The sequence below is a fragment of the Diprion similis genome, chromosome 2 (genome assembly GCF_021155765.1).
Source record: "Diprion similis isolate iyDipSimi1 chromosome 2, iyDipSimi1.1, whole genome shotgun sequence".
In the NCBI taxonomy this organism is placed as follows: domain Eukaryota; kingdom Metazoa; phylum Arthropoda; class Insecta; order Hymenoptera; family Diprionidae; genus Diprion; species Diprion similis.
Window position 1 is genome coordinate 11,983,517 of NC_060106.1, and position 27,794 is coordinate 12,011,310.

At 38.7% G+C, this 27,794-nt stretch overlaps 3 protein-coding genes across 5 annotated transcripts in view; 2 read left to right on the forward strand and 1 right to left on the reverse strand.

Annotated features, from left to right (window-relative positions):
* Window positions 1-402: 402 nt before the first annotated feature.
* On the forward strand, window positions 403-4,613 carry LOC124416401 (polyamine-modulated factor 1-like). The gene is made up of 3 exons (XM_046897423.1): window positions 403-620; window positions 3,585-3,791; window positions 4,054-4,613. Exons 1-3 carry the CDS (start codon window positions 517-519, stop codon window positions 4,316-4,318), a joined length of 576 nt encoding a protein of 191 aa, XP_046753379.1. The 5' UTR covers window positions 403-516; the 3' UTR covers window positions 4,319-4,613.
* Window positions 4,614-4,848: 235 nt separating this feature from the next.
* LOC124416402 (myosin-2 heavy chain-like) lies at window positions 4,849-5,606 on the reverse strand. Its single transcript, XM_046897424.1, has 2 exons — window positions 5,121-5,606; window positions 4,849-4,982 (listed from the first exon to the last, which is right to left on the reverse strand). The coding sequence occupies exons 1-2, from the start codon at window positions 5,586-5,588 to the stop codon at window positions 4,875-4,877; spliced, it is 576 nt and encodes a 191-aa protein (XP_046753380.1). The 5' UTR covers window positions 5,589-5,606; the 3' UTR covers window positions 4,849-4,874.
* A 651-nt stretch (window positions 5,607-6,257) lies between these two features.
* The window catches only part of LOC124416397 (heterogeneous nuclear ribonucleoprotein K homolog), a 101,151-nt gene continuing 79,614 nt past the window's right edge, over window positions 6,258-27,794 (forward strand). For 2 of the 3 annotated variants that reach the window (XM_046897415.1, XM_046897416.1), the window contains exon 1: window positions 6,258-6,391. The gene's annotated coding sequence lies outside the window, so the exon portion shown is untranslated. The remainder of the gene's footprint in view (window positions 6,392-27,794) is intronic. The other variant, XM_046897419.1, reaches the window with a different exon arrangement.

The following is a 27,794-nucleotide window of genomic DNA, read 5'->3' on the forward strand; positions in this document are numbered from 1 at the left end:
GTACTGGTAGATACGACCTTTCAGTCCTGACGAAAATGAAGAATGAAAAAAAAAAGGGAAAGTGAGAATTCGATTTAAAATCTGAAAATATCCGTTGGAAAACAAAGAATTTTCAAATAAAAGATCTTGCAGCAAAGAGGTAGAACATTAAACACTAGCTGATGAAAATTGAGTAGATGATGATGTAAAAAAAAAAGTAGATGATATATATTCACTACATGTCTAGCGTGAAAGACAGGTATCTCGTAATTCTAGAATAATAAATCTGAATATTCAAATATTCCGCGCGTCCGGCATCATTCGAATCTCGAGGGCTGCGTTCATTCGCCTCGACCAATGAGCCGACAATCAGCGCCAACTTCACAACGCAGAGGGCGCCACCAGCTGCCGCAACTGTTTCGGCGGCGAACCGTTATAACGTGCTTTTGTTGTCAACAAAGGATTCGCTGCCGGCGTTCGGCGGGGTCCGGTTCGTTCCAGTTGCTGTTTGTATCTTGGCCAGAGTTTCCGCGCAGAATGGTCGAGGACGGTTGTATTACGGCGTCGAACTGCCCTAAGGACTTGCTGCTCTTCCGGGCGGCGATTTCGAGAATATTCCGTGACATCGCGGAGTCCGTGAGGTAAGGAAATCGCTTTTCTTCGCTCCCAGTCACACGCCTGACGCTTCAAAGGCAATTGTCCATAATAACGCAGGCAGCCGTTATCGGGTATGTCGATCCGGCGAATAAGAGGAGCGCGGATCGTGAATCGTGTCCCTCGAATATTGAATATTGAATATTGAATCTCGGATCTTGAATCACGGACGGTGTCACTCGATGTCATTGGCCTCCGCGCCTTGCATACTAATGTATCGTCGTAACCCGTTCACGTGGCCGACCCGACTCACGGAATAACTGTCTATTTATTAACTAACAGTTGCCGACGATCCGCCGCCAACGTTGACGCATCCTGAGAAACCAGGAAATCCGTTACCCTCGCTCTCTGCTCGTTGGCTTTGCCTCTTCTCGATCCTCGATCGTTCCAACGTTTTTCTATATCGTAAATTGACTCTCACGTGCACGGTGTTAGAAAACTGACCAATTGATTAATCACAAATAACCACATCCACCGAGTAACTGATATTTCTGCCTTCTCGCTTATATCCGTCGTGTTTATATATCTGTCAGTAATTTTTATTTCTTCGACAATTCTAGTTCTACGATTTTTTCTCTCTTTTTCAACTCGAACAATCGTCTAATACGAATTATCGATTGTGTATATGCGCGCATGCATATTCATATGTGTATATTTCGTTACGTTCAAATCGCGTGCCGCGTTGTACTTGAATATTTTACCAAATCGACAAACAATGCCGGTCATTGAACAAACACTCGTGGTCAACACCTGACTACAATTCGAATAAACAGCCAGCTAATCTGTTTCTCAATCCGTTTTGCTCGCCCAATATTTGCCGAAAATCTTCGTCAACGTGCGTGAAAGAAACGCAACAGCAAAAAGAAGACCTACGACACGTGCTGTTCGGTCAGGATTGGTGCAAATTTGTCATTTTAGATTCAGATTGCACCCGTCCCGGCCTGATTGCGGTGCTCGTTGTAACACCGAAGAATCTCATAAGCCCGAAGGGAAAAGAAGAACGGCACGAAATTCGGATCGAGACACAGAGTTTGACGGTCGATAATTTGCATAAATCTGTGTTTAATTGCCCGTGCAAAGGCTCCTCTCTCCCTCTATCTCTCTCCATCTCTCTATCTCTCTTTCTCTCCGAGTTCCGAGTGTTATTCCGTGAAATTCAAAAACTGGTTGGCACGCCAGCGGGCCCTCGTCCCATCCTGCGACCCAGCCTCCGAGGAGCCGCGTGGTCCCCTCTTTGTTCGCATTTCGGACAAAGAAAAATTCGATCCCATGCGATAATGTTACGCCGCCCGAACTAGCGCCTGTTCCCCTCTCGTTGTGGACGTCTGGCGCTACGGCTTATACCTACATTCACGTCTATAGAGTAGGTCAGATGGGACGATGCGGTGGTTCAAGCCGAGAATGTTATACCGAGAATTTTTCGACCGATTATTTAACGCGTCGCTTGAGCCGTTTGCCGACCGGCTTCGTATTTTCCCCTTCCTGGTAGTCCGGACACATAATAATTTCGCATCACTGCTCGTTGTTCGCGACGATAAAACTCGCCACGTGGTTGTATTAATTCAATCAATCCAGGCAATTGGGGAGACTCGTATTTCGCAGCCAAGGAACGGCCGGCTTGTCGATACGGAATTTTTTTCCCCGCTGGAAATTCTCGAGGCGAGTAGTAATTATCGCTCGCCCGCTTCCGACCGTTTTGGCGGTGGGACAGAGTTTACGGGTTTCGAACGCTCTTCGCATCGCGTGTCCTCTCAAAATTGCGGAAATTTAATATTGTGCCGTCTCGTCTCTGTTTTTTGACCTGGCTAATACCCGCTCGCCGATTCGAAGGTCGAACGTCGGGCGGTTCGTCGACTATTTTGTGATCGCTTCCTTTTGTCTCGGCTAAAATCCTCCGAAGATATCGGGCTTGGACTTCCGATGAATTCTATCCCGAGCTGATTCTCCAACGCTTGAAAGTTTCGCGTGCCGCCGGGATCGTTGATATTGTCATCGGGAAGAAGGGAATAACAGGGGGAAAAAAGGAGAGATGAAAAAACGACGGGGAAGCCGGCCGTTGCGCAACACCGCGAAACGTCTTCCGTAACGTGGTTGTAATGGATCGGCGCGTTTTCATCGGTGGGTAGATACTCCGCGACACATGGGCACTTTTAACATTTATTCAATTACACGCTATTCGTGCGTCGAGCTTGCCCACCGGCATATTGTATCCTTTGATGACCACCATTGAATAATCTCTTCCCCACTGTTCGTGCTCAGTCCGAGAATGTAAGCCAAGGCTCTCTAAAGTCGTACGAACTACGCCGTCTACGAGGGACAAAGGTTGCGATTTTCGTCTTTTTCCGATGCGGATGTTTGGACGAACTCATTGACAATTACTTTTTCGATTCAAAGACAGTTTCATCGCTAATTATTGTAGAATAATTCGACGTTTTTCAGAAGATTGATGAATTACAATCAAACAGTTCGCTATTCTTTCGCAGAGAATTTGACGGTGCTTCAGATCTATACCGGCGGTTATTCGTTCTATGGACCTGTAATGACGCGTGATGTAATTTGTTTAGCGGAACGCCGAGCAGATAGGCATTCCAGTCATCTAAAGTTACAAAACGCTCAACCTGTGCACTTTATACTCTCACGCAGCACACGCGTCTCCCCGTAACAAACGTGTTCGATGGGTGTCCATGAATCATTTCGTGGAAATGCCGCAAGTCTAAACATTTAGTCGTACAATCTGTAATTTCTTTGGCTTTTTTTTCCTCGTGCCATAGACCGTAATTTCTTATAATACGCTTGTTCAGCGATTTAGTAAATTTTCCGTAAATCTTCGATCGGGATCAGTAATCCATGATATGATTAGAATTCATACAGTTCTAGTACATTATTTTTGGGTAGTTTGTTTTTCAGCTATTTGTCAAGATATACGCATTATTTGACGATTTTTTTTTCAGCGCAGATGAATTCTGGAACAGCTGGACCGTTTTGAAACAAAAACGAAAACTGTCTCACCAGCTGTACACGTTAATGGTAGACACGTTGTATGAGAACATGGTTACTCGTATAGATGAATTTATCGAGGAGGACGATTTGATCGAGAAATTCAACGTTCTCAAGCGAATAATTGACGAAACTGACACTCCGCGTGACCATGTCGCATGGTATGGATTTTTACTTCAGTATTAATACGCATTTTTAATTCCTCAGGGTATGATGTACATGCATTAGCTTGATGGATGTTGATATATCCTCTAAAGTCGGCAAAAAATTGAGAGGAGAGGAGAAGAACTCTAACGAATGACTGTAAAGAACGTTGATCTATTCTTACGAGTCACACTCGTGAGAGTAAACTGAATAACTGATATTTTTTTTCGCGATCAGTGACTTCGCAATTACACTAATTAGCACCATTTAATAATTTAGGAGACCCCCTGGGAATGTAATGGAGCATTTGCGATCCTTGGATGCGGAGAAAATTAAACAACACTCGGAAAAACTTGAAGAGTATGTGACGACGATGGAAGCAGAGAACAAGAAGCTGTCGCAGCAAGTTTCCAAAGGTAGAACAGCTGCTAGTACAGTCAACGCAAAAGCAGATCGCTTGTTAGAGCAGCAAAAACATGTACGATTTGAATTTGAAAGGACGGCTCGGCAGCTTGAAGGTGATATTAAGAAGATGAGTGCCTAAAGTCGTGAAGATATTAATTTTTTGCTTCTCATTTGACCCTGAGTGTATAAACGACGTATAGAATTATACATACAAAGTCGTTTGGCTCATCAAAGTTTAAAACTTTTGAAACTAGCTTTAATTTTTATATTTTGAGCACGGATGAACGTTACAATAATTTAGCTTAGGCTTTTATTTCAAACTCATAATTAGGGACCAATTAAATTAGGTGTCTGTTTTGTTTTCCTGTTCTCAAGAGGAATTTGACTGATTCTAAATGTAAATATGTATATTATGACGTTGATTCAATTCAATATAAAAAAAATGTTATCTAAGCCACGTATCGTGTATAAATATTTTTTCATACCGTGGCAGTTAAGTTTCGTTCACAGAGGTGCATTTATGTGATGTATTTGAACAAGAAAAAATTATTTCTGTAAAATTAGTGTTAATAATGATACATATACCAAAAAGTAGTGAAATTTATGTGACAGATATACTTTATTATGTTACATTATATGACAAATTTTACAACAGATACAAACGATACTCTATTCAACTGTTCTGCACATTTTTATTAAATCTGTAGAGACTTTAAAGTATTCAATTTCTTGACTGCGTTCAATTTACAGGTTTCTGATTCCTGGAGCTTCTGTCGAAGCCGAGTAACTGTAACAGCTCGTGCCTGTAAACGTCAAAAAAATATTTAAATCTTTTCTGTCGTTAACGTCAGGAGACTCGGGATGTATTTTTATAAATTACACATATCCATAGTTTGATAGAACTGTAAGTAATCCGCAGATAATAGAGCCTGATGAATTACTTTTGCTCTCGCCAACTCCATGCTGGCTTTAGCAAAACGATTTTTATTTTCTTCATTCGTTTCGCGAAGCCAGCGTAGCTCGCTCTCTAGTTTCTTCTTACTATCGGCCAGATTGTTTATCTCGTTATTTATCATTTCCCTCGTAGTTTCCTGTCGAACAGTCTTGAAAGCAGACCTAGTTAAGTTCGTGTAGTTCCGCCTGATACTTTCCATCGTCTTTGATTGGACCTCGTTCATTTTACGATTACTGTCCAGAACTATCGACGCCTTCTCCTGCATCCATTTCAATTTATCCACCTCGATTTCCACATTCTCCCACTCCCCCTGAGTTATTTTGGTGTTCGATTTATACCGCGATAATTCGCCTTCTGTTTCGATCGTATCTTTTTCAAGCCGAGATATCACCAACGCTTTTCTCGACAATTTTTCCTGCTCTGCACACATAGAATTGTGTTCCTTTATTTCCATTGTACGGTAAGATTTAAATATCTACGACTAAAATTGTATAACAAGAAGCAGCGTGAGGTGAAGGTCAATATAGCATTTTTCCAATCATTACAGCTAGATATTTTTTAGAATATAAATACAACGAAGCTTTGAAAAGTTTTGCAACAAATCTCATTCGTCCGGTACATCTACAAATATTTTATTGTCACCCTAACTGCGAGACGATATCTCACACCTTTTACACATTTCCTCTTTAGAATTTCAATACGATTTTTCAATTCCTTTGAAATATTTTCATACGAGTCGTCGGTGGTCGCGTCGTTATCCATTACCACCGGCAGATGGCGCTGAGGAAGCGACTGGCATCAAGGCTGCGTTCGTTCTCCCTCCTCCCAACGAGGCTTCTCAGGGTTCTCAGGGTTCAATTCCAGGAAGCCTCGACTTATCGAAACTGCTCGAGCGCGCTCAGCGGGTAAATAATCTTCGAAGTACACTCGTCGATCGACGTGTGCGCGCCAAGCGAGTTATCGCTACGCGGAAAACTCGGAGAACAGTTGCCTCGAGTAGCTCGAGTATCGTGATATTTTTCGCGGTCAAGCCAAGGCGATTGGCCAGAGCGGGGTGGGTGTCAGCCAATGAGAGGCTCGCTTCGTTCGCCCCACGAGATTCCCACGGAGGTTGAGGCGCCGCTCGGTAGATGTCGACACAAGGAGCTCGAGTTTCGTGCCGCATTTGCGGCTCGCCATTGTGCCGAGATTGCCGACGTTCGTGTGTGAGTGAAAAATTGATCCGGTTTATTGATTCCCCGGCTGTCCAACCGCAAGGTAAATATTAAACTGTGTTAAAAATTACTCTCGTTCGATTGTCGGGCGTAGGCCGCTCCTCAAAACACTGTAAAAATCGGGGTAAATCGAGGATGTTTGGGGTTAGATTCGGCTGGCGCGTAGTTAGCCCTCTTTCGTGCGCGTGGTCAAGCCAACCACGAAATTCTGCTGGCGTTATCGCCTCGTCACAGAGTCATCGCCTGGTCCTGTCGCTTTTCATTTGTCACGACGAATTACGTCACGATCAAGTTCATCCCGCCCACCGGCCCGAGTCACGAGCTGACCGAAATCTGCTGATCGGAATGCGTTTGAATTTCGAATGAAGATTCTGTACGTGCACACCAAACAACAATGGCCGGTTCAACTTTTTGTAGCCTGTGCAAGAAGCTCGTCGCCCCGTTTGCTCGGCCCGAATCATTACTCATCGTGTTATCAGCTGCCGGCGGCGTCTTTCGTTAGTCGGGGAAAATATTCTGGATTTTCTGCTCCGTAAAGGTCCGGAAAAAATCTATCGCACCAACCTTCAATCCGCCGATCGAATTCTGCCTGCTAATGATTTTTTCATTCATTCATTCGGCCCCGTCACCCTCTGTTTAATGGAAAATTATGCCCGTTCGTAGACCTCGAGCATCGTCGTTGCGTCACGCCCGTTTTCTCAAGGCTCCGAAACCCGGGTCGATCTTTTTTCTCCACTCCTCTCTAAACCACACTCGATAGTTTCGGCGTTAAGTCTGCGTCCTGAACACGCGGTTTGATCGATGGGCATCAACGCGGAACGTGAATTCCACCTTTGGCTGGGCCGGTGTTGTGCTCACTAAGGCGCGTATTATCATCACGCTTTTGAAACTTGTCCAAAAATTATTTAAACAGTAATCGCGCCGAAGTTTCGGACTGTGGCAAGAATTAATTGAGAATTCGATTCTGCGATCAATAACTCAAAACAACTAGACTTCGCTACGGCCAGTCTATTCCGGCAGGCTTTTATTTGTACAACTGGTTTCTTCGGACTTTATCCGAACTATGCATCAATCACATGAACTAACACACGCGTTATTACCGCAGGCATCATGTGCGACGACTCGGTGAATTATTCAGACTCTCCGCCAAGTCGTGTTTCAAGCTTCTTCTCGCGGTAATCCCGCCAATTTTCTCTACGATCAACCGCGATCTGTAAATCTCGAATTTGTGCTAATCAACGTTTTTGTAAATGCGTGTGTTTTTCTCAATCTCGACCGGGTCATAGGCTCGGTAATATTTATAACTTTTATCACTGCTGATAAGAGACTCTGAGCGACGCTCTCGCAGCTAGCCTCAACCGGATTTACGCTTGCTTCTTGCCCGCCTCGCTCGAGCTTCGTAATATTCGACGAAATCTCGAGACTTCGGATACGCCGGAACGACCCCGTCAATGGAAATTTCAATTATGAACATCACACCTTCCTCACATTTCGCCGCAGCTCTTCCCTGCACTCGATTATATTTCTGTACACGCGCAAGAATGCCCCTGGCTCTCTCTCTCTTTCTCTCTCTCTTTCTTTCTTTCTTTCTTTCTTTCGCCATTTCTCTTTCGCAAACAGCACTCGCATGCGTACAATAATATGTGTCAATGCGAATAACAATACTACGACAATAACAGACATGGAAGGATCTTCTGATCTGCTCTTGATGCGTCACCCCGGAATAAATGTAACAAATAGATAACAAGAACCTAGATTTATCCCTACGACGAAGGAAATCCGAGACTCATCTCATCGTGGGTTATCACATAATTTCCGTCTTAAACATGGCGGCCACTCGTCAGAGAAAACCCGAAAATGAGGGAAAAGTCAGGGAATCTTTCAATTAGCAGGAAAAACACAAGCTATTAAATGTTCGTTGTAAACGTTTATGTAACAAAATAACAAAAAATATATATATATATATTTCTATGCTCAAGCTCGTATGTAAAAATAAATTACTTTCCGTCGCCATTAAATAGGTTGTGACCATATTTTTAAACATGGAATTTGGTCTGGGAAAGTCGAGAGATTTTTTGACTGTTTTGACTGCTCACTATTTTAAATAACATTACAATTTTCAAAGACAATTTCTGTCCCGAGGAAATATACTTGTTATATCGAGCCTAAAGCAGCCCTGGTTCAAGAGTAGCGAACTTGGAGTACGGAGTCTTTGTCTCGTTGCTCGTGTGAAAGGGAATGGGAGAATATGAAGTCACGTGACTTTCGTTCCTCTTTATCAATCCCGATCGCGAGTCGCAAGTGGAATCTTTGCGCCAGGGTCGAGGACACGGAACGACTTTTCCTTTCATTCAGGCCCAGTTGTAAGGTGGCTGCTGCTGCGCCGGTGTGTGGCTTCAGGTACACACTTACGTGCGGGAATACACGCTTAGTTACCTCCGTGGCCTGCGGTTTGATACGAGCAATTTCACGGAAAGCGTGCAAAAATTATTATTGACAGTTTTTTTACACCGTTGTTCATGGAATTTCGTTAGCCCGCAATGCGTGAACGTTAAAATTATATACATCATGCAGCTAAATGTCATGGATCAACAATTGCAACGCAATTTTGTCATCTCTTGAGTGGTATATGATTGCAGAGATGTTGCGTCTTGAATATGTAATTCGCCGTTAACAACGTTGGTGCAAAAAACCGGACCTTTTTTTTTGTTGTTTTTTCTTCTTCCAAAAGTCTTCCAAGGACCGAGACGAATTTTTAAACGCGTGCATTCAGGACATTTATTTTCTTATGTACAAAGAAACATATTTTCTAACCAAATGTTATATATGAAATTGCAATTTATCTATCGCCTGTACAATAATAAATTTTTGTTCTCCGTAGTGTTGTTCATGGTTATAAAGTTTATGGAAAAATATTGTTGGTTCCTCAGAATTCACTGGTTGTACATTGATTAATTGAATATCCGGTTTATTTGACTTCGGTTACACTTTTTTCGAAAAGTTTTAGTATAGCTGGCAGGAAGACGATGAATATCACTTTAAAATTATTATGTTTAAACTAAAAAGTTAAAGGTCTGCATGATGCTTGTCGTATTGAAAAGAATTGCCGCTAATAATTTCCTCAGTTAGTTCTCGACGAGGTATAACGTCATATTACGAAATTAAATATTACTCCTCCTCTCCGATACCTTGCAGCAATTCGAAGATGATTGATTATTATATGATCATATTGACTCCGACGGAACGCTATGCGTATCTTTACGTTCCTTCTTTATTATATTTCCCCTTCGTTCTTTAGCTTAATCAATTATCGACTCACCTTGACTTACATTCTTAATGAGCTACTGCCTACGTAACTAATTCATTCGATATTTCGCCCACACAGAGATCTATATAGATTTGAAAAGCGTGGCAAGAATTGTTACAGAATTATCCATGTATAAATTCAATCGATTTGCATGCTATTATCTATTCGCATTTATCGAGGAATCGTTAAGCGTTGTTTACACTCTGAAAATAAAGTCGAACACCGTATATAAGTCGAATAAGGTTTATATATACATGTATGTATATATACCTTATTTTTATTCACAAGAATGTAAAATAAACATAAAAGATGAAGATGAATGTTGTCCGTAAATTTCCAATTCTGCGTTTACTTGGTGGTTTTGCAATTAATTTGCACTGTCATTATACCTAAAGGATGATAAAAAAATATATACATGTACAAAATGATAATAAATGAAAGTGCATAACTGGATGTAAGAAACAAGCTTGTATGTTACGTGGAATTTGTTACAAAACTGGTTGCTCTCCGTGTGTTATATATTAATTATCCGTTTCGCTTCGGCACTGTCTTTTTGTTTCTCTGCTCAGTTGTTGTTGTTTTTATTTTCATTTTTTTTTCTTCTTCTTCCTACCTTGACTATTAATTATTATGGTCAACCTGCAAATTTTCGTATGTATCTGTTATACCTGCCAGACTGCGCACGTGCGTCAGATAAACGAGTGCGCGTAGAATTTCGTAACAACGTTATAGACTTTCGCAAGCAATTAGTAGACACGCAGGTACAGCCAGCCACCCTGTTCAACTTGAGCTCTCTACGCAGTTCTCGTTTCTCATTTTCAATTATATAAATTGTTTAACTCCGTTATATGTTGTTGCATGTTTTGCATCGTTCATGTTACGCATTTATCCACGGCAATGCAAACACGGGAATTGAATCACGTTGAATGAAGATAGTAACGTTATTGTAACGATTCGTGCTGAGGAAAAATTGTTATATATCGCGATTTTGGAACTGTTTGAAATTCAGTAAAATAAATGTAAAATAATAAAGAATACTCAGATTATTTTGCTATCTTAGTTCCTTAATAATCGTTGTAAAAATAAGAAAATAAGCATTTTAAGATTACTTTACTAACGGATAAACGTTCAATCCGTATATATGTTTGCTATATATATAAACTTAGTTCGCAATTCGCGATGCTAGAATATTCACAACCGACTTTAGACTTCACGTTCCAGGGAGGATAAGAAAATATGTTTATATATATGATATGTATATAGTGGATTGTCGAGATTTCTTGAGGATTAAATGATACATGGTTTTTCTTCTTTTTAATGAAAATATTTTGTTACTTTTTACTCTTCGTCAAGGATAAGATCAGGCACGCGATATTTGTATTTATGACAAACTCTTAGTGCTTCTACATCGTAGGTACGTTGAACCTTAGAAATATCTAGATTTTTATCAATAGCCGAGGCGAACAAGTTGCTCGATCATTTCATAAAACCGTATATAATTACAATTATAGGTAATTTCTTCATTCGGATGTGAAACCTTTTGCCGATTTTCTGATGAATTGTTATTAAATACACGGACAATAATGACATCGATAGAGAGCATTCCCTTTTTGCATTTCAAAAATTCTCTTTATATACGTTATGAATGAGCCGTATTTTGTGGCTAAAAAAAACTAGGAATTAACCGAGAGAAAGGCAAGAAGTTGATTGTCAATTGGTAACGATAAATGGAATATTTGACACTGCATACTTTACTTTACGGTCGTTGAAAATAACAAGAGGTAGCTGCTATCGTACAAACGTAGGGATATTAGAAGTTATCTACATTACCGATTTCTCTTTTTCATCCCTTATTCTCGTAACGATTGAAATCCATTTCAATTATTCAAGCTGCCCAGCAAGTTGCGTGCGTACTCATGTAAAGGGTGGTTTATATATTTCGATCAACCGTGAACGAAGCTACCGGCATTGATACACCCGCGTAGGTACAAGTATACATTGCAAGTATTCGATAGCAATTTTCATGAAAGTAGAATTGAAGACAATTCTATTCACAATCATCTTCCTCTTACCACATTATAATCAGGCAATAAAATGTTCGCTAACTTCGAACACACGCCTGTTCCATTTTCATATCTGTTCTTCCGTGTTCGGCTTTATAACTAGTTTTCTATTTTCACGCAAGGTTGACGCGTGTCGAGTCGGTAAGTAGACACGATGGTCAGACAATATCGCTGATGATGTGGTCGAACGCGAACTGACAATGGAAAGAGTGATCCAGCGGCGGGCGGGGAGGGGGGGGGGGGGGCAGGCTGGGTAAAATTCTATGATAATTCGATGCTAATGGTGCCAATATCGTTGATGGGTCATCGGTCTAATGTTGCCGGCCTGACTTCGGCATTGCGTATAACGAACGGCACGTTTAACCGCCTTTTGTTTCATCCTTCTGAAAAACCTCACAACAACCCCCTTGGAGACCTTAGTACCTCTCTACCCACTTTATTACACATTGGATTACGCACGACACACCTTGTTACGATAGTTTTATATCGATTTACACCGTAACAACATCACCTCGTTTTGATTGGATCGTCGATAATCATCATCGAATCTAAAAAGAACTTGAACAAAGTTCTCTGGTCAAAGAATTGAGTCGGCTAGCTGGGGAAAGTGTAAATAAAATAAATTAAGATGAGTAAAAATTCTGTGAATATGACACGCGTGTACGTGTGTGCAGAATTAAATGCACCGCGGGTTAATTTGCGGGTTGACGATACTGCCGCGTGTTTTCTACCCTACATAATGCATGCCACATATATGCATGTGTAGGCTGTATATATTCACTCTATTAACGTGCGAGTCTTCTCGGCTTTTTATTCGTGCATTCGTGTGTGTGTGTGTGTGTGTGTATTTGTGGTTATTAGCGAGTGTGAGGGAGTGAGAGGAGAGTCAACCCTTGGACTGCTTGCTAGCTCAACTCTGCTGGGAGGAGGGTGGTTTTCGAGGGCGCACAACAAACCGTTGCCGAGGTTACCGTTCCCGGCGACGCGTTGCCATCACAAAACTTTTCAACTTGTCCCCGCGACTGTAAACATTAGGTAGAGAAACTCGACGAGGGACCCTCGTGCGTCGTTTTTGATTCCGTATGCATCCAAAATCACACGAGGTTGTGACGTTACTGACGTTATCGCAACGGAACGTTGGGAAGTAAATTATTGTTTTTCTCTTTTCGCAATGAATGTGAAGGAAAATAGATTTTTAAATATCAGTCCGTTTTCTTTCATTTTAATTCACTGAATTACAAAAAATCATAAAATTATGAAGTAACGCATTTCCGAGAAGTTAAATGTTGAATGAAGTTACGCACCCACGCATGCAGGCCTCTTTTCTTTAATCGAACGAGCCGAACGAGTCGCATCGACACTTTAACGTGGCGAATAAGCAGCCATTTGGTCATTTTTATCATCATCATCGTCGTCATTTTCTGGTACAAAGTTATCTATTTACAACCTTATAGAAGGTCGCATCACATTAACTGCGTGGCCGAAAGCGGACATGGTCTCTCTAAGGGTTGAATTGACCCTCGAGAATTGGTAGGAAATCGATTTACGTCTAGATGCAAGGAACCGGGTTTATCGTATCAGCTTCTTATTGTTAGTATTTTTTATGTACGAATGACAGGCGAAATAGGTTCACGTATAATGTGGACGTTTGTATAACGATCGCAAAACTTTCTTTTGTCATGGTCATGACGAATTTAACGCAAGTATTTTCATCGTAGACACCAAATTTCACTTCAAAGAATTTTCACTTTTCAATCAATATTTATACGTCCTCGTATAAGATTCCAGAAATTTTCCGTTCGGTTGAATTTCTTTCTTTATTTTTTCGTCGACTTCTCTTCAAGCTTTCACCGCCACTATCGACACTGTGTGAATTTTATTAATTTTTGAAAGACTGACTATTATTTTCAAATTTTATCAAATTACAATTTTCTTCTCTTATCTTTTTTTTTTCCTCACCGTTACTGAAATTTCAATTAATCCACGCACTTGAGACAATTGTTTTGTAAAACTGGTATTAATGATCGAAACTTCAGTTATACATTTCTACATAATTTTACTCTTTATTGGATTGGAAAAATAAAAGTGAATAACACGTTTGCGATATTTTGACGCACAGGTGCATACTGGCTTTATTTTGTGAAGTATTGAACCTCTTTGGAAGTCAACCTCCAACGTCATTTCAGCATGTGTGTATATATACGTATGCGTGTGCGTACGTGTAGAGAAATATTTGCAGAAGCTGGAAGTATACGGTATACATATGTTACAAGTATGCATTGTGACGGTGGGTGTGATCCTCGTTCTTTATTCAACGAGCAGAACATTGCCACGTGGATGGTAACATGCTTCAAAATTTGCATAAAATGTGGGTTACTCTTACACCGGTTGCTGCTATTATACGCTTGCTCCGCTGCGAACGTTTCTCTCGCAAAATTTACCAGGCATAACGCTTTGTACAAATTCTTTTTCCTCTATTCCGCATTCGTTGTTATTATTTTTTTTCGTCTGTTTTGTTAATTTTATTTCATTATCAGGATTCGTATGGATAACATAAATGTTTAGCGTTCTTTTTCTTCACCAAGTGTTTCTTGTGCGTGTGCATCTGAAATACGTTATGTACATACGCATTTTTTCTACGTCGATTAATACTGTAGTAATCAAAATTCTGATACAAATAATTTTTACACCGAAACTTTAACATCTTGGAAATTACTTTTATAATTCCCGGTTCATTATATGTGTGACGATTTATCGACTAGGTAGGTACAAAAAGTAAATCGACGTAACACGATTGATTGTGAGTGAAAAGAAGTCGCGTTTTATGTAATACTACATACGAGTTCCGGTTCTCCCACGAATTTTCAAGTGAGCCGGATTTTTCTTAGCGTGAAACTTGAACCGTAAATGCCCACGCTCGCTTTATAGGCCTTCGAAACTGTGTATACTCATATCTGTATATACAGAGCCAGGCATGTGTGTGTGTGTGTGTGTCTATGTATACATGCATAATGTACACACGAGTGTAGGTAAGTAGGTAAGAAGGGAACGGATTATTTGCCTAAAAGATAAGGAAGAGGAATCTCGTTGCGTGTAAACTCTTCTGCACATTCCGTCGTCGTCGTTATCGTCTTCGAACATTTCTCACATCCATTTCTATTTAGCTACCTCCATACATAGTTTTCCGAAATTTATTTATCCTTTTTCGAACAATTCAACGCTACATAACTCTGCAGGTCATATTTACTAGTTTCTCTATTGACTTGGCGTTACGACGTGTAACGCCACAGTGTTGTAGTATGTAGTAATATATGTTAGTATATCATCACGTGTCGTTTGGTTTTCTCGGCTTTACTTCTGACGTAGATACGTTATGTGAATATGCCATACCATGTACCAGGCACACGACCTCATTCGCGTTCGCAAGTGACACACTTGCGTTGAAGTTTCCACATGTGTCTATCCATATCACTACGCGATGTCAATTATTTACATTGTGCACAATACGCGTGATGTAGTACGCGGTATATACTCGCCTGGCATTATATATTGTAGATTTGTTAACCGCGTATAGTTATCGGATTATTCGAAAACTAATAAACTATGCGTGTAGTATAAAATTCTGTCGACGGAGAGCGGTGAAAACAACTCGTCGTTAACTGTTATTTCATATATCGAACGATGATATTGACGTATTCTCATTAGCAAGTTTAAGCACCGCGAGATTGTCTCTACTTAATTGTATTTTCTGATTGAACATTATTCTTGTATCTGGATTGTCCTAAAATGAATTCATATTAATTCCTCGTGACAAAAATACTTCGATATTTCGATATGTAGCAAAAAAATAATATTTTTCGTTATTTAATTCGTCTATACATGTATTCTTTGGAAGAAGAAAAACAATCGATTTCTCAATTTTACAACGCGTATAAATTTTGCTCGATACTTTCACCTCGCTTTACTGCTCGTATACGTTTACGTATATGTATATGTATAAATGATGTTCAGGGTAGATATCGATCTCGGCGTATGATTACAGCCATTTTTTTTTTCTTCCTTTGTTTGTTTGTTGTTTTTCTTTTTTACTTCTATCTCGTCATCCATTAGATCCACGCGCGCGGTTTATAATTATCGTATAATATATTATACGTATAGTTACGATGCAGCCTGTGGGGTGTGACGCATTCGTGACGCCCTTACGAGACTGAAGTTAGTAACGTTAACGTAACTATACGTCAGGAGAAAAAATCGTTATTAGACAATTTTAGGATAAATTTCGAGGAGCTGGCTTTTTAGTGTCAGTGGATATCGCGTTTGTAATGGTTTACTAAATTTTGGAAAATTGCAAAGGTGCGAATTATCGATTTTTCACCAAACATGCAACGTTACGGTAACACAACTGACTTCACCCTCGTTCCTCCTTCGCGAGACTCGTAACAATCCGCGGTATTCGACGAGGGCAGAGCTTCGAAGTTATTCACCGATTTTGCATGGGAAGATGCGACTCGGTGATTTGTCACGTTTGACACAAATCCATGCAGCACGTCTTGATAACTTATCTTATTTCTCGCATGGTTTCTCACATATCTTTCAGAGATTCGACTTTATACATATGTTCCTATATTATGTATAACGCGTTTCCTCCAATCCAAGTCTTCCCACCAGGTTACATCGAACGTCTGATATACGTACGCATCGCTATATCGACGACCTGTCAAAGTTTCAGATTTTAAAGTGCCGAAGCGAAATTACAGCCACAATATTGTCTTATTTTCTATCTATAATGCATTTTTTTCCTTACATTCATCTGTAGTCATTGGCGAGTATCTATAAGAGGTTGATTACGTTCATGTGAGTTTCGATCCGAAGGTCGGTATAGAAATTCCGCTTTGCCATGGCACCGACTCCATGGAATTATCGTGGGAGTAGGTATATATAGTACAATATCGCACTTGATAGACTACGGAACAAGGTCGTTGTTTTTTCGCTTGCTTGAACGAGACTAGACGTAGATCGCATTTTTTACGACGATTGTTACATGCAGATATACACAAGTTACACAACGTAATTAATATTCCATGCACCCACCGTTTGACTTGCAATGTTTTTCTCGCCTCTCACTATCTCTTCTTCTTTTCCTTTTTCGATTTTCATTTTTCTTCTTTCGTCTTCGTCTTCGACCCCACGTCCTACAACGCTCCTCTCGTATCCAGGACTCGGTCTTACGCGTTGGTCCTTGGGATGTGTTACGACGCAGGTGTACGAGCCTAGTTTAATATAGGTAGGTACTTACGTTGTGTACTTTTACGGCGTCGTTGTCAGCCGGAATGCAGACTCTCTATCTACGATTAATTGCGACAACTGGTTTGCGCGTCGCGTCGCGTCGCTGGCACCTCGCCTCTCTTTTACGCGCCTGCAGTATGATCATTCCCTGGAAATTCTTGACGCGTACACATACCAGATACCCATACCTATCATAACCTACCTACCTACCTACCTACCTACCTTCACCTTATATCGCTTCGACGCACCCAGCATCGCAATCGCTCCTGCTTTCAGCAATGGGTATAAACCTACTTTGTGCCAAGAGAAAAACGATACAAGGAAATTTTTTCAATTTCGAATCACATTGTATACGACGAAGGTTCAAGAAATTTTTATTATCATATACCTGCAAACTTCTGTACTAATAAATACGCGATTTTAAATTCTTTTTTTTTTTTTTTTTCTTATTGAATTAATAATTAGGACGGAAAAATAAAAACTATTTCCATGTTTCGTTAGCAAATTTAAATCACGTTATCATAATACTAATATTACAAGGCCGACAATTTTTATATTTATTATCTATGAATTGGGAAAACTCCTAAAGATGTTTCACCTGGTTCGTAAATATTCGATTTCTCACCGTTGTAGTATGATTTAATTTAAAAAAATGTGTAAACATTTTTCTCCGTACGGGATAGTTCAAATTTGTCAAATTTAAGCCTGTCGATAATTGAGTAAAAAAGCACGAAACAATTAGTCATATTATTATGAGAAAAAGTCGGACAGAAAGATTCAACGATTTTCAGCACTGCAGATTGTTTCGGTTTTCGTATTTACAAATCTTCGGCGGTTCGTTAAACCTGAATCAGTCCCGAAGTTGATTTGTCCTTTTCCTTACTGCAGTTTATAAAATTCATGTTTTATGCAATCGCTAAACGATTCTCGTTTTGCGCTTTAGCATAAGTTGTTTTACACAAAGTTGAACATACGCGGTGATTCTGAGAGAGACTGACGATGAGAGAGAAGAAAATGGATAAAGAGAACGGAGAGAAGCAAAAGAAAAACAAGCAAAACAAAAAAAACAAAAAAAAAAAAGGACAATTTTACACTGGCGCCAGATTACAGAGTAAAATTTCCTCCTTTTTCTCTCTCTCTCTCTCTCTCTTACAAGCTTAAATGCGTATAACCAAGACCGCTTGGCTGTCTGGTCAGTTAGTCAATTGGGTAAAGAAACCCACGTATGAATACTCGGTCCGAGGAAGACTCGCGTTGTTTCTGGTTTAAATGCGATTTCGAAGTCATCCACCTTTCCCGCAACCTTCCGCAAACAGCTGGCATTTGTACATGTATTACACGTATACCTAGTCTGTGATTTTAACGCGCATATAATATATACGTTGAAATATTAACCGGCCAATATGGCGCGAATGTAGGCGTCGTCAGTCTGGTAACGTTAGACGTAAGGATGCACGGCCTTGTCCCTGACATTGGTTTTAATTTGACGATTCTCTTTCGACGACGATGCATCTTTGGTCTCACATCACGTGCAAGACGAGACTGCGTATAATGCATTATAATAATAATAATAATAATAATAAAATGCATGTATAATAATATATATGTATATATAGGCCCAAACTCTGTGCTTATCTTTACCGACATCATCATCGGTTATACGCATGTTTTCGAAAGTTTCGTTTAATTTTCAGAATTCGTTTATTTTATTTTTATTTTGCGCTAGTTTGTCCAGGCAGTATCGCTGTGAAATCGAATTCTTATAGCTTCCTTTTTTTTTTTGTTGTATGCTTCGGGTATAATAAATGTTTCCCATTTACGCTCGCTCATTTCCTCTATCGATATAGAAAACACCGGCTTTTTTCCCCCGAGGATATTCTCTACGTGCGTAGTATTCTGCTTATATTATTATACTTCTACGGTGTTCGACTCGAGCTGAAAAAAGATGGAAACAAACAGAATACCTAACTTGGATGAACAAAAAAAAAAAAAAATTAAAGAAAAAAGAGTTAACCAACAATACCCGCTTATTACACTCGTGCAGGAATGATGAGATCGAAGTTCGTCACCCTGACGAAACTTTAAAACTTGTTCAACATGAACGTAAACCGTATAACTCGGTAATTCATACTTGAAACATGTAATTGAATATTCAGAAAATTGTACGAAATACTCAAACATCGGAGTAAAAAACGAAGCGTTATACGTATTCGGTATTACAGCATTCGAATTCCGATCATGCGATGCTTTTTTAACCAGAGGATCTTGTAACGCTGGCCGCGGTATCGATTGGAATCTCGGAATTACGCAATCGCGGTTGTAAACTTTGGCATTTTGACTATTACTTGACTCGTGATGCCTCGCGTCTGGATCGCATTGTGAATATATAATATACAAAGGACCTCCTCCATAAGGATTATATAATATACTAACTGATCGTCGTGGCTTGACTCGCATACAAATTTAATGATCCAACCTATAATCGAACCTAATCTAAACCCCTGTTAAAGAAATTAATCTTTGCATAGCTATGAACCATCGTCTCGATAATAGAAATATATTGGATGAATATAATCTCAATCGGTAAAGTTGTTTAAAAGTTATAGGATATAACGAAAAAACAATGTCTAAAGTTTTTTTCTTCTTATCTATTCATGAAAAAAAGATATACAATTGAGTTGAAAATTTACTTGAAAAATGCTGGTTTAAAATAATAAAAAAAAATCATAGACGTCTTTATTAGTACGGTTTTTCGAAAGCTAAATTTTTTTTTTAATTCGTATTGACCACTCGGTACAACTTTGACCAATAATTGGCGAAATGACCCATATATATAAGCCCATATCCTTCCGAAGCGTCGGAAATGTCAGAAACCTAGTCTGTATACAATCCTAGGTTTCGTTTTAAGAGCCGTAGTTGTAAAGGGTATAATGATATATGAAATCAAGTGTCTACCTTTCGCTTTTTGGCCGCGTCTAGTATCTATAAATTTACTCACTCACGATTTTGGCCTCGAGATAAAATCTCCTTCATCATTTGTCATTGCGATAAATAAAATCATTCGGGAGATGAGAATATCAGGATCACCCGTAATTTTGTAATTTACAACAAACGGATGGTGCAGATTTTCGTCGATGATTTTCAATATTCTTTCTTTCAACTTGTGCAGTCCGATATTCAATTTTTTGCAATCAATCATCACACTCTGCAAGCGGAATTACTCGCGAGTGAGAGAAAGTTTGTTCGGTTTTGGTAAATCGACAGGTATAGTGTGATGTAATCGCCTTTTTCGACTATTTACACACACCTGTGACCTTCTATTATTCGGAAGAATCGTATAAGCGCCCGAGCAACACCTGTGAGAATGTAAAAAAAAAAAAAAAAAAAAAAAAAAACAAACAAAGTACCTATGTATAGACTAACTGGACAAGTGAGTATTCAAATAGAGTTCAGCTGGTTCACAGCGTGCGAAATCTTCGATCGGTAAAAAAGAAATCGGAATTTTATTACTCGATCTTTCTTTCTTTATTTCTTTGTCGTCATATCATCGCGACGCAGACTTTGATCGTCAACGTTAAATCTATGCAAACTGTTAACAAATTTGAACCAGTGGTTTTTCACTCATAAATTAGGTGACAAGCGATCGAAACATTTTCAAAATTTATAATCGATATTTCAACCGATTTCAAATGCTTTTAATTATTCGACAAAATTTCACTATAGTGATCTCAGACGATTTTAAGCGATTTATACTTCGTTTTAGAACAATATCTAACCATACTTCCAGCGATTTTACGCAATTCTTAACCGATTTCTTTAGGAATCGATTCATATGTTTCGTGGCTTGCGATATCGAGACGTAAATAACCTCTCCGATTTTAGAGATTATATTTAAGTCTTTAACATGCGTTGAAATTTTTCACTAATGTCTTATTAATATGGCTGAAAAAATTCAATCAGAAGTCAGAATCCCGCCATTTGTAGACACATTTTTTTCCTCTCTCTTAATTAGATGAACGTTTTATTTTCTCCGTTCTCGTCTTCTTTAATACATACATCATTAAAGCTTGTTCTTGATAGACGATTTAATAACACAGCGTACGTATTTTCAAATATTATTATGTTTCAATTACGAAGATGGTGAAACTGATTCAAACCATCGACGTTTAATAGCGCTTACACATCTAATTTAGACTCATTTAATCTCTCCTCATTTAATCGAAGCAGCCATCTAAATTTCTTTTCAACACAAAAAATTTTTTATTAACGTATATTATATCTCGTTCGAATTACTCATATAACCTGTAAGGGAAAAAGAGGAAAAAAAGGAAACGAGCGGTTCTATGGACCTGCAATATCTTACTTGAACTATTTCTCTCTCTTTTTCTCTTTCGCTTCATTATTTGCTTCGTGACTCGTATACGGGATGGCTGCAAGCTATCGTACTTCCGAATTGATCTCTTGAGGGGTAGAAAAAACACGATGAAAATATTTTTTCATAACCCAGGGCATGAAAAATCACGGTACATTTATATTAAGTTAGATCGACTTTTCAGTCATTTTATAACCAATTTATGTCGCTGACATTTTCTTTTTTTTATTTTTTTATTTTCTCTCTCCTTTTTTCACTTCTGGAAGAACTATTATTTTCACACAGAAGAAATAACAACCTTCATTTTATTTTCAAACTAATTCTAGTTACAGGTGTTTTGAAGTAATAATGTTTAATGTATTTCGATGTAAAGGAACTCTTTTAAATGGAGGAAATAAAATCGTTTTCAGACTAATTATAATTTAGAGAAAGAACAACTATTAGACTTTCACTCCCTAATTATTAGGTATGTAATATTATAATAATAATTTTTCGAATTCTTATCGACATTGGGCTTATTATCAGCACGTTTTTCTTTGACTATTTTTGTTATCGTCCAAACTATGTCACTGTAACATAATAATAATTGATGAAAGTGCAAGTAAGTTTGCAATTATTCGTATTAATTGACGGTGACTGCGGATTTTTCCTTTTTTTTTCAATTATACACGTATACTATTTTCATTACTATGCTGCCACCATTACTAACTAGTACTATTATTATTATTGTTGTTGTTATTATTGCTATTATTATATTATTGTCCGACGACGAAAGCTTCTCTTGACTGATGTGTAACAATCTACCCTCGTCGCGGCGCCGCTAGGGTTGTTATTTGACTATAGCTAGCTGAGAATCGAGGGTACATCTTCTATTATTATCGAAGGGTGGAGTGAAACTCGTGGATCGCATCTAGGCGGGGTTTATACCGCGGTGCCTTTTTCATTGGTTATACTACCGCGAAAGAGAATCAAACGCATGCATTATTAAAAGTGGTGTGCATCATCATCCCTTGGTGGCGAAGAAGAAATTGCAGTTCGCCAAGTTCTGTTCGTTCGTTCTTCACGATCGTTTGCAGTATGTATATTATGTACCTACATACAATGTGTAACAACGTGAGGTATCCTCGTGTAGGTAGTTATACCGCAGAACAATGTTCGCCCCCATGGATTATACATGTCACACATACACACCCACCCGCTTTATAAGACGGATGCAATGTTCCCTTAGGCTGGAAGTCGCATGCATGCGGTTCATTCAATATTGCATCAAACGCTGCGCTCGCGCCGTATGTGGAGTTGGGAAAAGACTTGCGGGAAAAGAGTGCGAGTTCAGAGGGTGGACAATCGGCGTATAGTAGGTATATGACGTGGAGAAAGACGTCGCTTATACCTACGACACTATCCTTGCATGTTATTCACGTATGCATGCACCACACGTGGTATGGTGTGTGTGGTGTGGTAGTCGCCTTGCAGGGTTACCATCATCACCGCGTCACTCTAATGTAGATCTGAGGGTTCGGATGACGCCGGGACAAAAAAAGAAAGGAAAAAGTAAAAGACACCTATATTATGTATATATATATATATATATATATGTATGTATGTATAGATCTGTGTCGCGGACAAGCTAGAAGGGTGAGATACGGCTTGTTGGTGAAAAAGATAAACGTCGAACCTAATAGTCGCGAGAGTTTTTCTACCACCGTTCCTAGACTTTTTCTTCTCTTACGTATATATATATATATCTACCTACACCTTTCGTCCCGGAAGAAAAGAGTTTGCAAGAACGATGAGAGTCTCTATTATTATATTATCTTTTATACATAACCTAATATATACATATATAATATATATATAATATATATATTAGACAGACAGAGGCATACGTATCGAGCGTAGAAAAGTTCCAGCGTTTTCTCATTTCCGACGAAACATACATTATATGTATATATATATAAAACAGTTTTTTTCATACCGCGGATGTACACACAAAAAATACCATACCCAAATTACTACTTTATCGTGCATGGATGTTTCTCGTGTGCATTGCTTATAACTGTGGGAAAAATAGCTAAATTGTTGTTTGACACTCCTTGAAACTTTTTGTAAGTCGTGTGGATGTTTCTCAACTCATTTAGGTGAAAGATGGTTAAAACTGGGTATTTATCATTTTTTATTTAGTCTTAATCCGAAAAATTTTGAGTGGATCTTGAAGTATAAGAGAATGAAGATAGTTGATGAAAAGAAGAAGATTAAAAATTTGATCACCAAGAAGAGAGTGATTTTTTTTTGAAAAATTTGAGATATTGGAAATCATTTAAAATCGTTTAAAACTCCGTGGAATTACCAAATTTTTGTTTATTTTCAGCGAAGTAGAACAGAAAAGTTATTGTACCTTCAAAGGATTTAGAAATATGAGGACTCGTAAATTCTTTTCTTTTGTAATCGAATATTAATACGAAAAACGCGTCGAATCGCATTAGCATTAGCCCTAATTTTCTTCCTCGGTATTTATAAGTAACGTCTACATCGTTCGATTTTCATGTGCATAAGATATGTTATAATAATTCTGAAGAGAACTTCGCCGCGTTTGGATAAATAATAACAATATTAGTAAAAGTAACAATTTGGGGGGGGGGGGGGGGGGGAGAGAAAAATGGAAAATTTTAAGAGTACTATAAAAAGCGTCCATTTGCGCGTACATAATGTAACTACCCGCGGCCAATTTCCTCATCTCTGCAACGTCTCTGGCTTCTCGTTGTTGTCGCCGTAACGCAAATGCGGTTATATAGGTATATATAATGACGAAGGTCTCGGAGGAGCAAGTAAAATATCACGTGACGCGACTCGTCGTCAGTGGTATCCCTCCTCATCTTACGGACTGGAAACTGCAAATCGAAAATAGTGTATCCGGTAGTAAAGTGGTTCACTAGAAAAACAATTTTTTTTCATTCAGTGCGGATTCCTCGTGAAAATGTTGTTTCTGATGAAAAAAAAAATCCCCTGCAAATTTGAATGCGATCGGATAAGACTTAGAGGTTCCGCTTTCGAGTTTTAGTTTTTAAAATGGTATAACATAGAGAAAAATACTTACCTTAACTTACCCTCGATTTCGCATGGAAATATTATAGATGAAAATGAAAAATATTAAGAGACCATTTTGGTAGGCAACAATATTTAGTACAAAAAAGGTCGTCGGATGTTTTATTCAATTTTGTATATTTCGAGAAATTATTGTGAATTGATACTTGAGAGAAAAAAAAACAAATTCAAAAATAGAAAATAATTTTATTAAGTTCAGAGAAAATAAAGGTTATTGTAATTTTTTTTTTTTTAATTTTTCTTTACAATATATTGTTGCCTAGAAAAAATTTTTTTTGATAGTTTTCATTTTCGTCTATATTTTCACGCGAAATCTATCATTCACTATCATTCCGTCATCGCATCGTTACATTCAAGCAGATCATCAGCGGTTTTTGCACACCTTCATCCTTCAACAGATGCGTGTATCGTGTGCATCGTCATGGTGCAATGGTTGGATAAAATCTCGACGCGGTGCTTTTACTAAACGCTAAACTAGTGCTTGAAACTAAACGAACAATCGCCGATTATCTATATCACCGATTATAATCGGCAAAGCTCAGTTTTCACCTATTTCATTGTTATAGGTATAGTTGAGCAACGATTTCCTTGCCTGGGCCTTGTACGAACAGAGGGAATAAATACTCGTTAACGTTGGTGAAAGTCAAAGTAAAAATTGATAGAAATCTAATTTTGAAATTATTATTTACCTACACGGACAATTCCACTAATTCGATTCATTCTAAAACAGGATACAGTATAATATTATCAGAATCATTTATCCATCTGCGTTCTGACTCTCGTGACTGGCTGATTTAATCAATAACAATAATAATAATTAGGAATTATTATTGTTATTATAAAGGATATTATTGAAATTTTATACTCAAATTAAATCGACAGGAATTGCAGGCTTGTAAATATAATACGTGTAACAATGTAACATGCACCCGTATCAGTATAGTATAATTTTGATCCTGTTACGTTGGCTCTTTTCCAATCAAACTAATCCCAAACTCGGTTGAATTGACCCAAGTCGCTTTTAGAATACATGCAGACATCGAATGCAGATATGCAAAGGAATAGGTAAGCTAAATAAGCTTCTTTGCGTGCAGTTCAAAATCTCTGCTTCGCTATCTCCTTCTCTTTTATCTCCTTATCTGTATACTGGGAAGAGGGCATGGGATGGAACGTGGAGAGGGCGAAAGAGAGAGGGAAAGATAGAGGAAGAGGGAGAGAGAACGATCGCTGCATAAGCTCCGGATATCAAATATGCTTTGGCAGATGCGATGTCCCACAGTAGTTTGCCATTCCTTCGAGTTTGCCTGGCGTGGGCGGCGGATGGCGAGGCAAAGAGAGAGAGAGAGAGAGAGCGAGAGAGAGAGAGAGAGAGAGGGAGTCGAAGAGGGTTTATATGCGAACCACCGATGTCAGACTCTCTGGCGTAATTATAGATCGAAATAACCTCGCCGCCATGGAACATTGCGCGAAGAACAGGCGTAGGTACATCATGAGAGCGTCTCTTTTTCATTGGCTGTTATGGGTTATGGGGAGCGATTCCCCATTTACTCATCTTGAAGGTTCCTTATTTTAACGCGTTCTCTTTTCCCGTATGGATTTCTCATCTTCGTTACTCGATGATGTAGAAACTTGTGTTTGCACAAACTGACGAGATTTATAACTTTTCCTCACAAAATCGAATGTATTTTTGGATTTGTTTCATTTTCGATCATGTATTGTATGTGTGATACATATATATATATATATATATGTATGTATATATCCACCTTGCGTACAGAAGCATGAATTGTTGAATGAATTTTATTCTGTAACGCGTCTGCCGGACCTCGAAATTTTTAAATTAACTCGAATGATTAGTCAAGCAATTAATGTCCATTCATCTTCAACGCCGCAGACGTCTTTGGTCGGCTCTTTTAACCTTTGAACTTTATATCAAAGTAAGTATTCTAACGATGATGAAGAAGCGTTATAAGTAACCAAAGCACGCTCGGTTAAGTTACTTATACAGGCACACCTTAAATTTATACACTCGCCGCGTAATTATGAATTCAAATTTTCACTCCTTTCGTCAATATAAACTCTAACGTTTAGACAATCTGTTATTTCGTATAATTCGAACTTACAGCGATATTCTTGAGTAATCTCTACGTCGTCGTAATATTCCAATGTATACATGGGTGTATACAATATATATAGAAATAATTTCAATGCAAGTAGGATTCGAATGATAACGAATTCATTGTCATCCATGTTTGTATGTAATATATAATATTATTATTATATATCGTAATGTATTGACACTCACAATCAGTCGTATAGTAAACAAATTCTGCGAGCCGAGTCAGAGTCTGCATGTATATGCGGCATTCCACCCCAAACCGATGACCTGCGTCTGAACTTCACTATCGGCGATTGTTTTTTTATTTTCAAGCACGGTGTAGTCTGTACAAAAACATCTTTCAACGAGTTTTAGATTTTTTCGGCCACGGGTTTGATTTTTACTACTTACAACACGCGAAAACCCAATTTTCAAATGAATAGCCCGAATCTATTGACTTTGAATTTTTCTCACGAATCCTTTGTTAAGAAATAAAAACTTTGAGATCAAGATTAAAGTGGGAAACAATTAGTGATGATAATCGAAATATATATGAATTTAAAATATACAAATTACGGTTTTATATGTTTTTTCTCACTTTTTAATTGCTTGTTTCATTTCTACCTGAAATGAAAATGTGTTGGAGTGTTTTTGTCCGGAGTTGTGTATACAATGTGGCTGTTAAGCTCTTTTTTCGCGTTCGAAATACGTGAACTCAAATATTTCAAGATATATACGTGAACGTCCAAATCGATTAGGGCATCCCCTTAATGTGCGACGTTAATGCGTTGGAAGAAGTGGTTAATTTTTCGTCAAACTATCGGTTACGTTTCTCTTATATTGTACTTTTGTTTCACTAAACAGGTATAATGAACTTTTGACGTCGAGGCTCGGTGTCGAGCTCTATATATACATATATATAAAATACCAAAAGGCACATACATTGAACACGTAATTTGTCCGTGTGAACGTGGCGTGTGGTGTACAAGGTCTAACGAACTTCTCGCGCTGCAAGAAAACGGGGCGGATTATATGCCCGCCTACTTAAACGTCGACTTTGCTAATTTAATAATCATTCCTACGAGCGCCGCTTGGATTTTTATTTTTCCTTCGAGTTACTTACGCCTGTGAAGTTGAGTGTGAAAGATAAAGGTTTGGGTTTTTCGACACGTACGTATCGAGTGACGTATATCGAAATAAAAAAGATGAAAAAAAAAT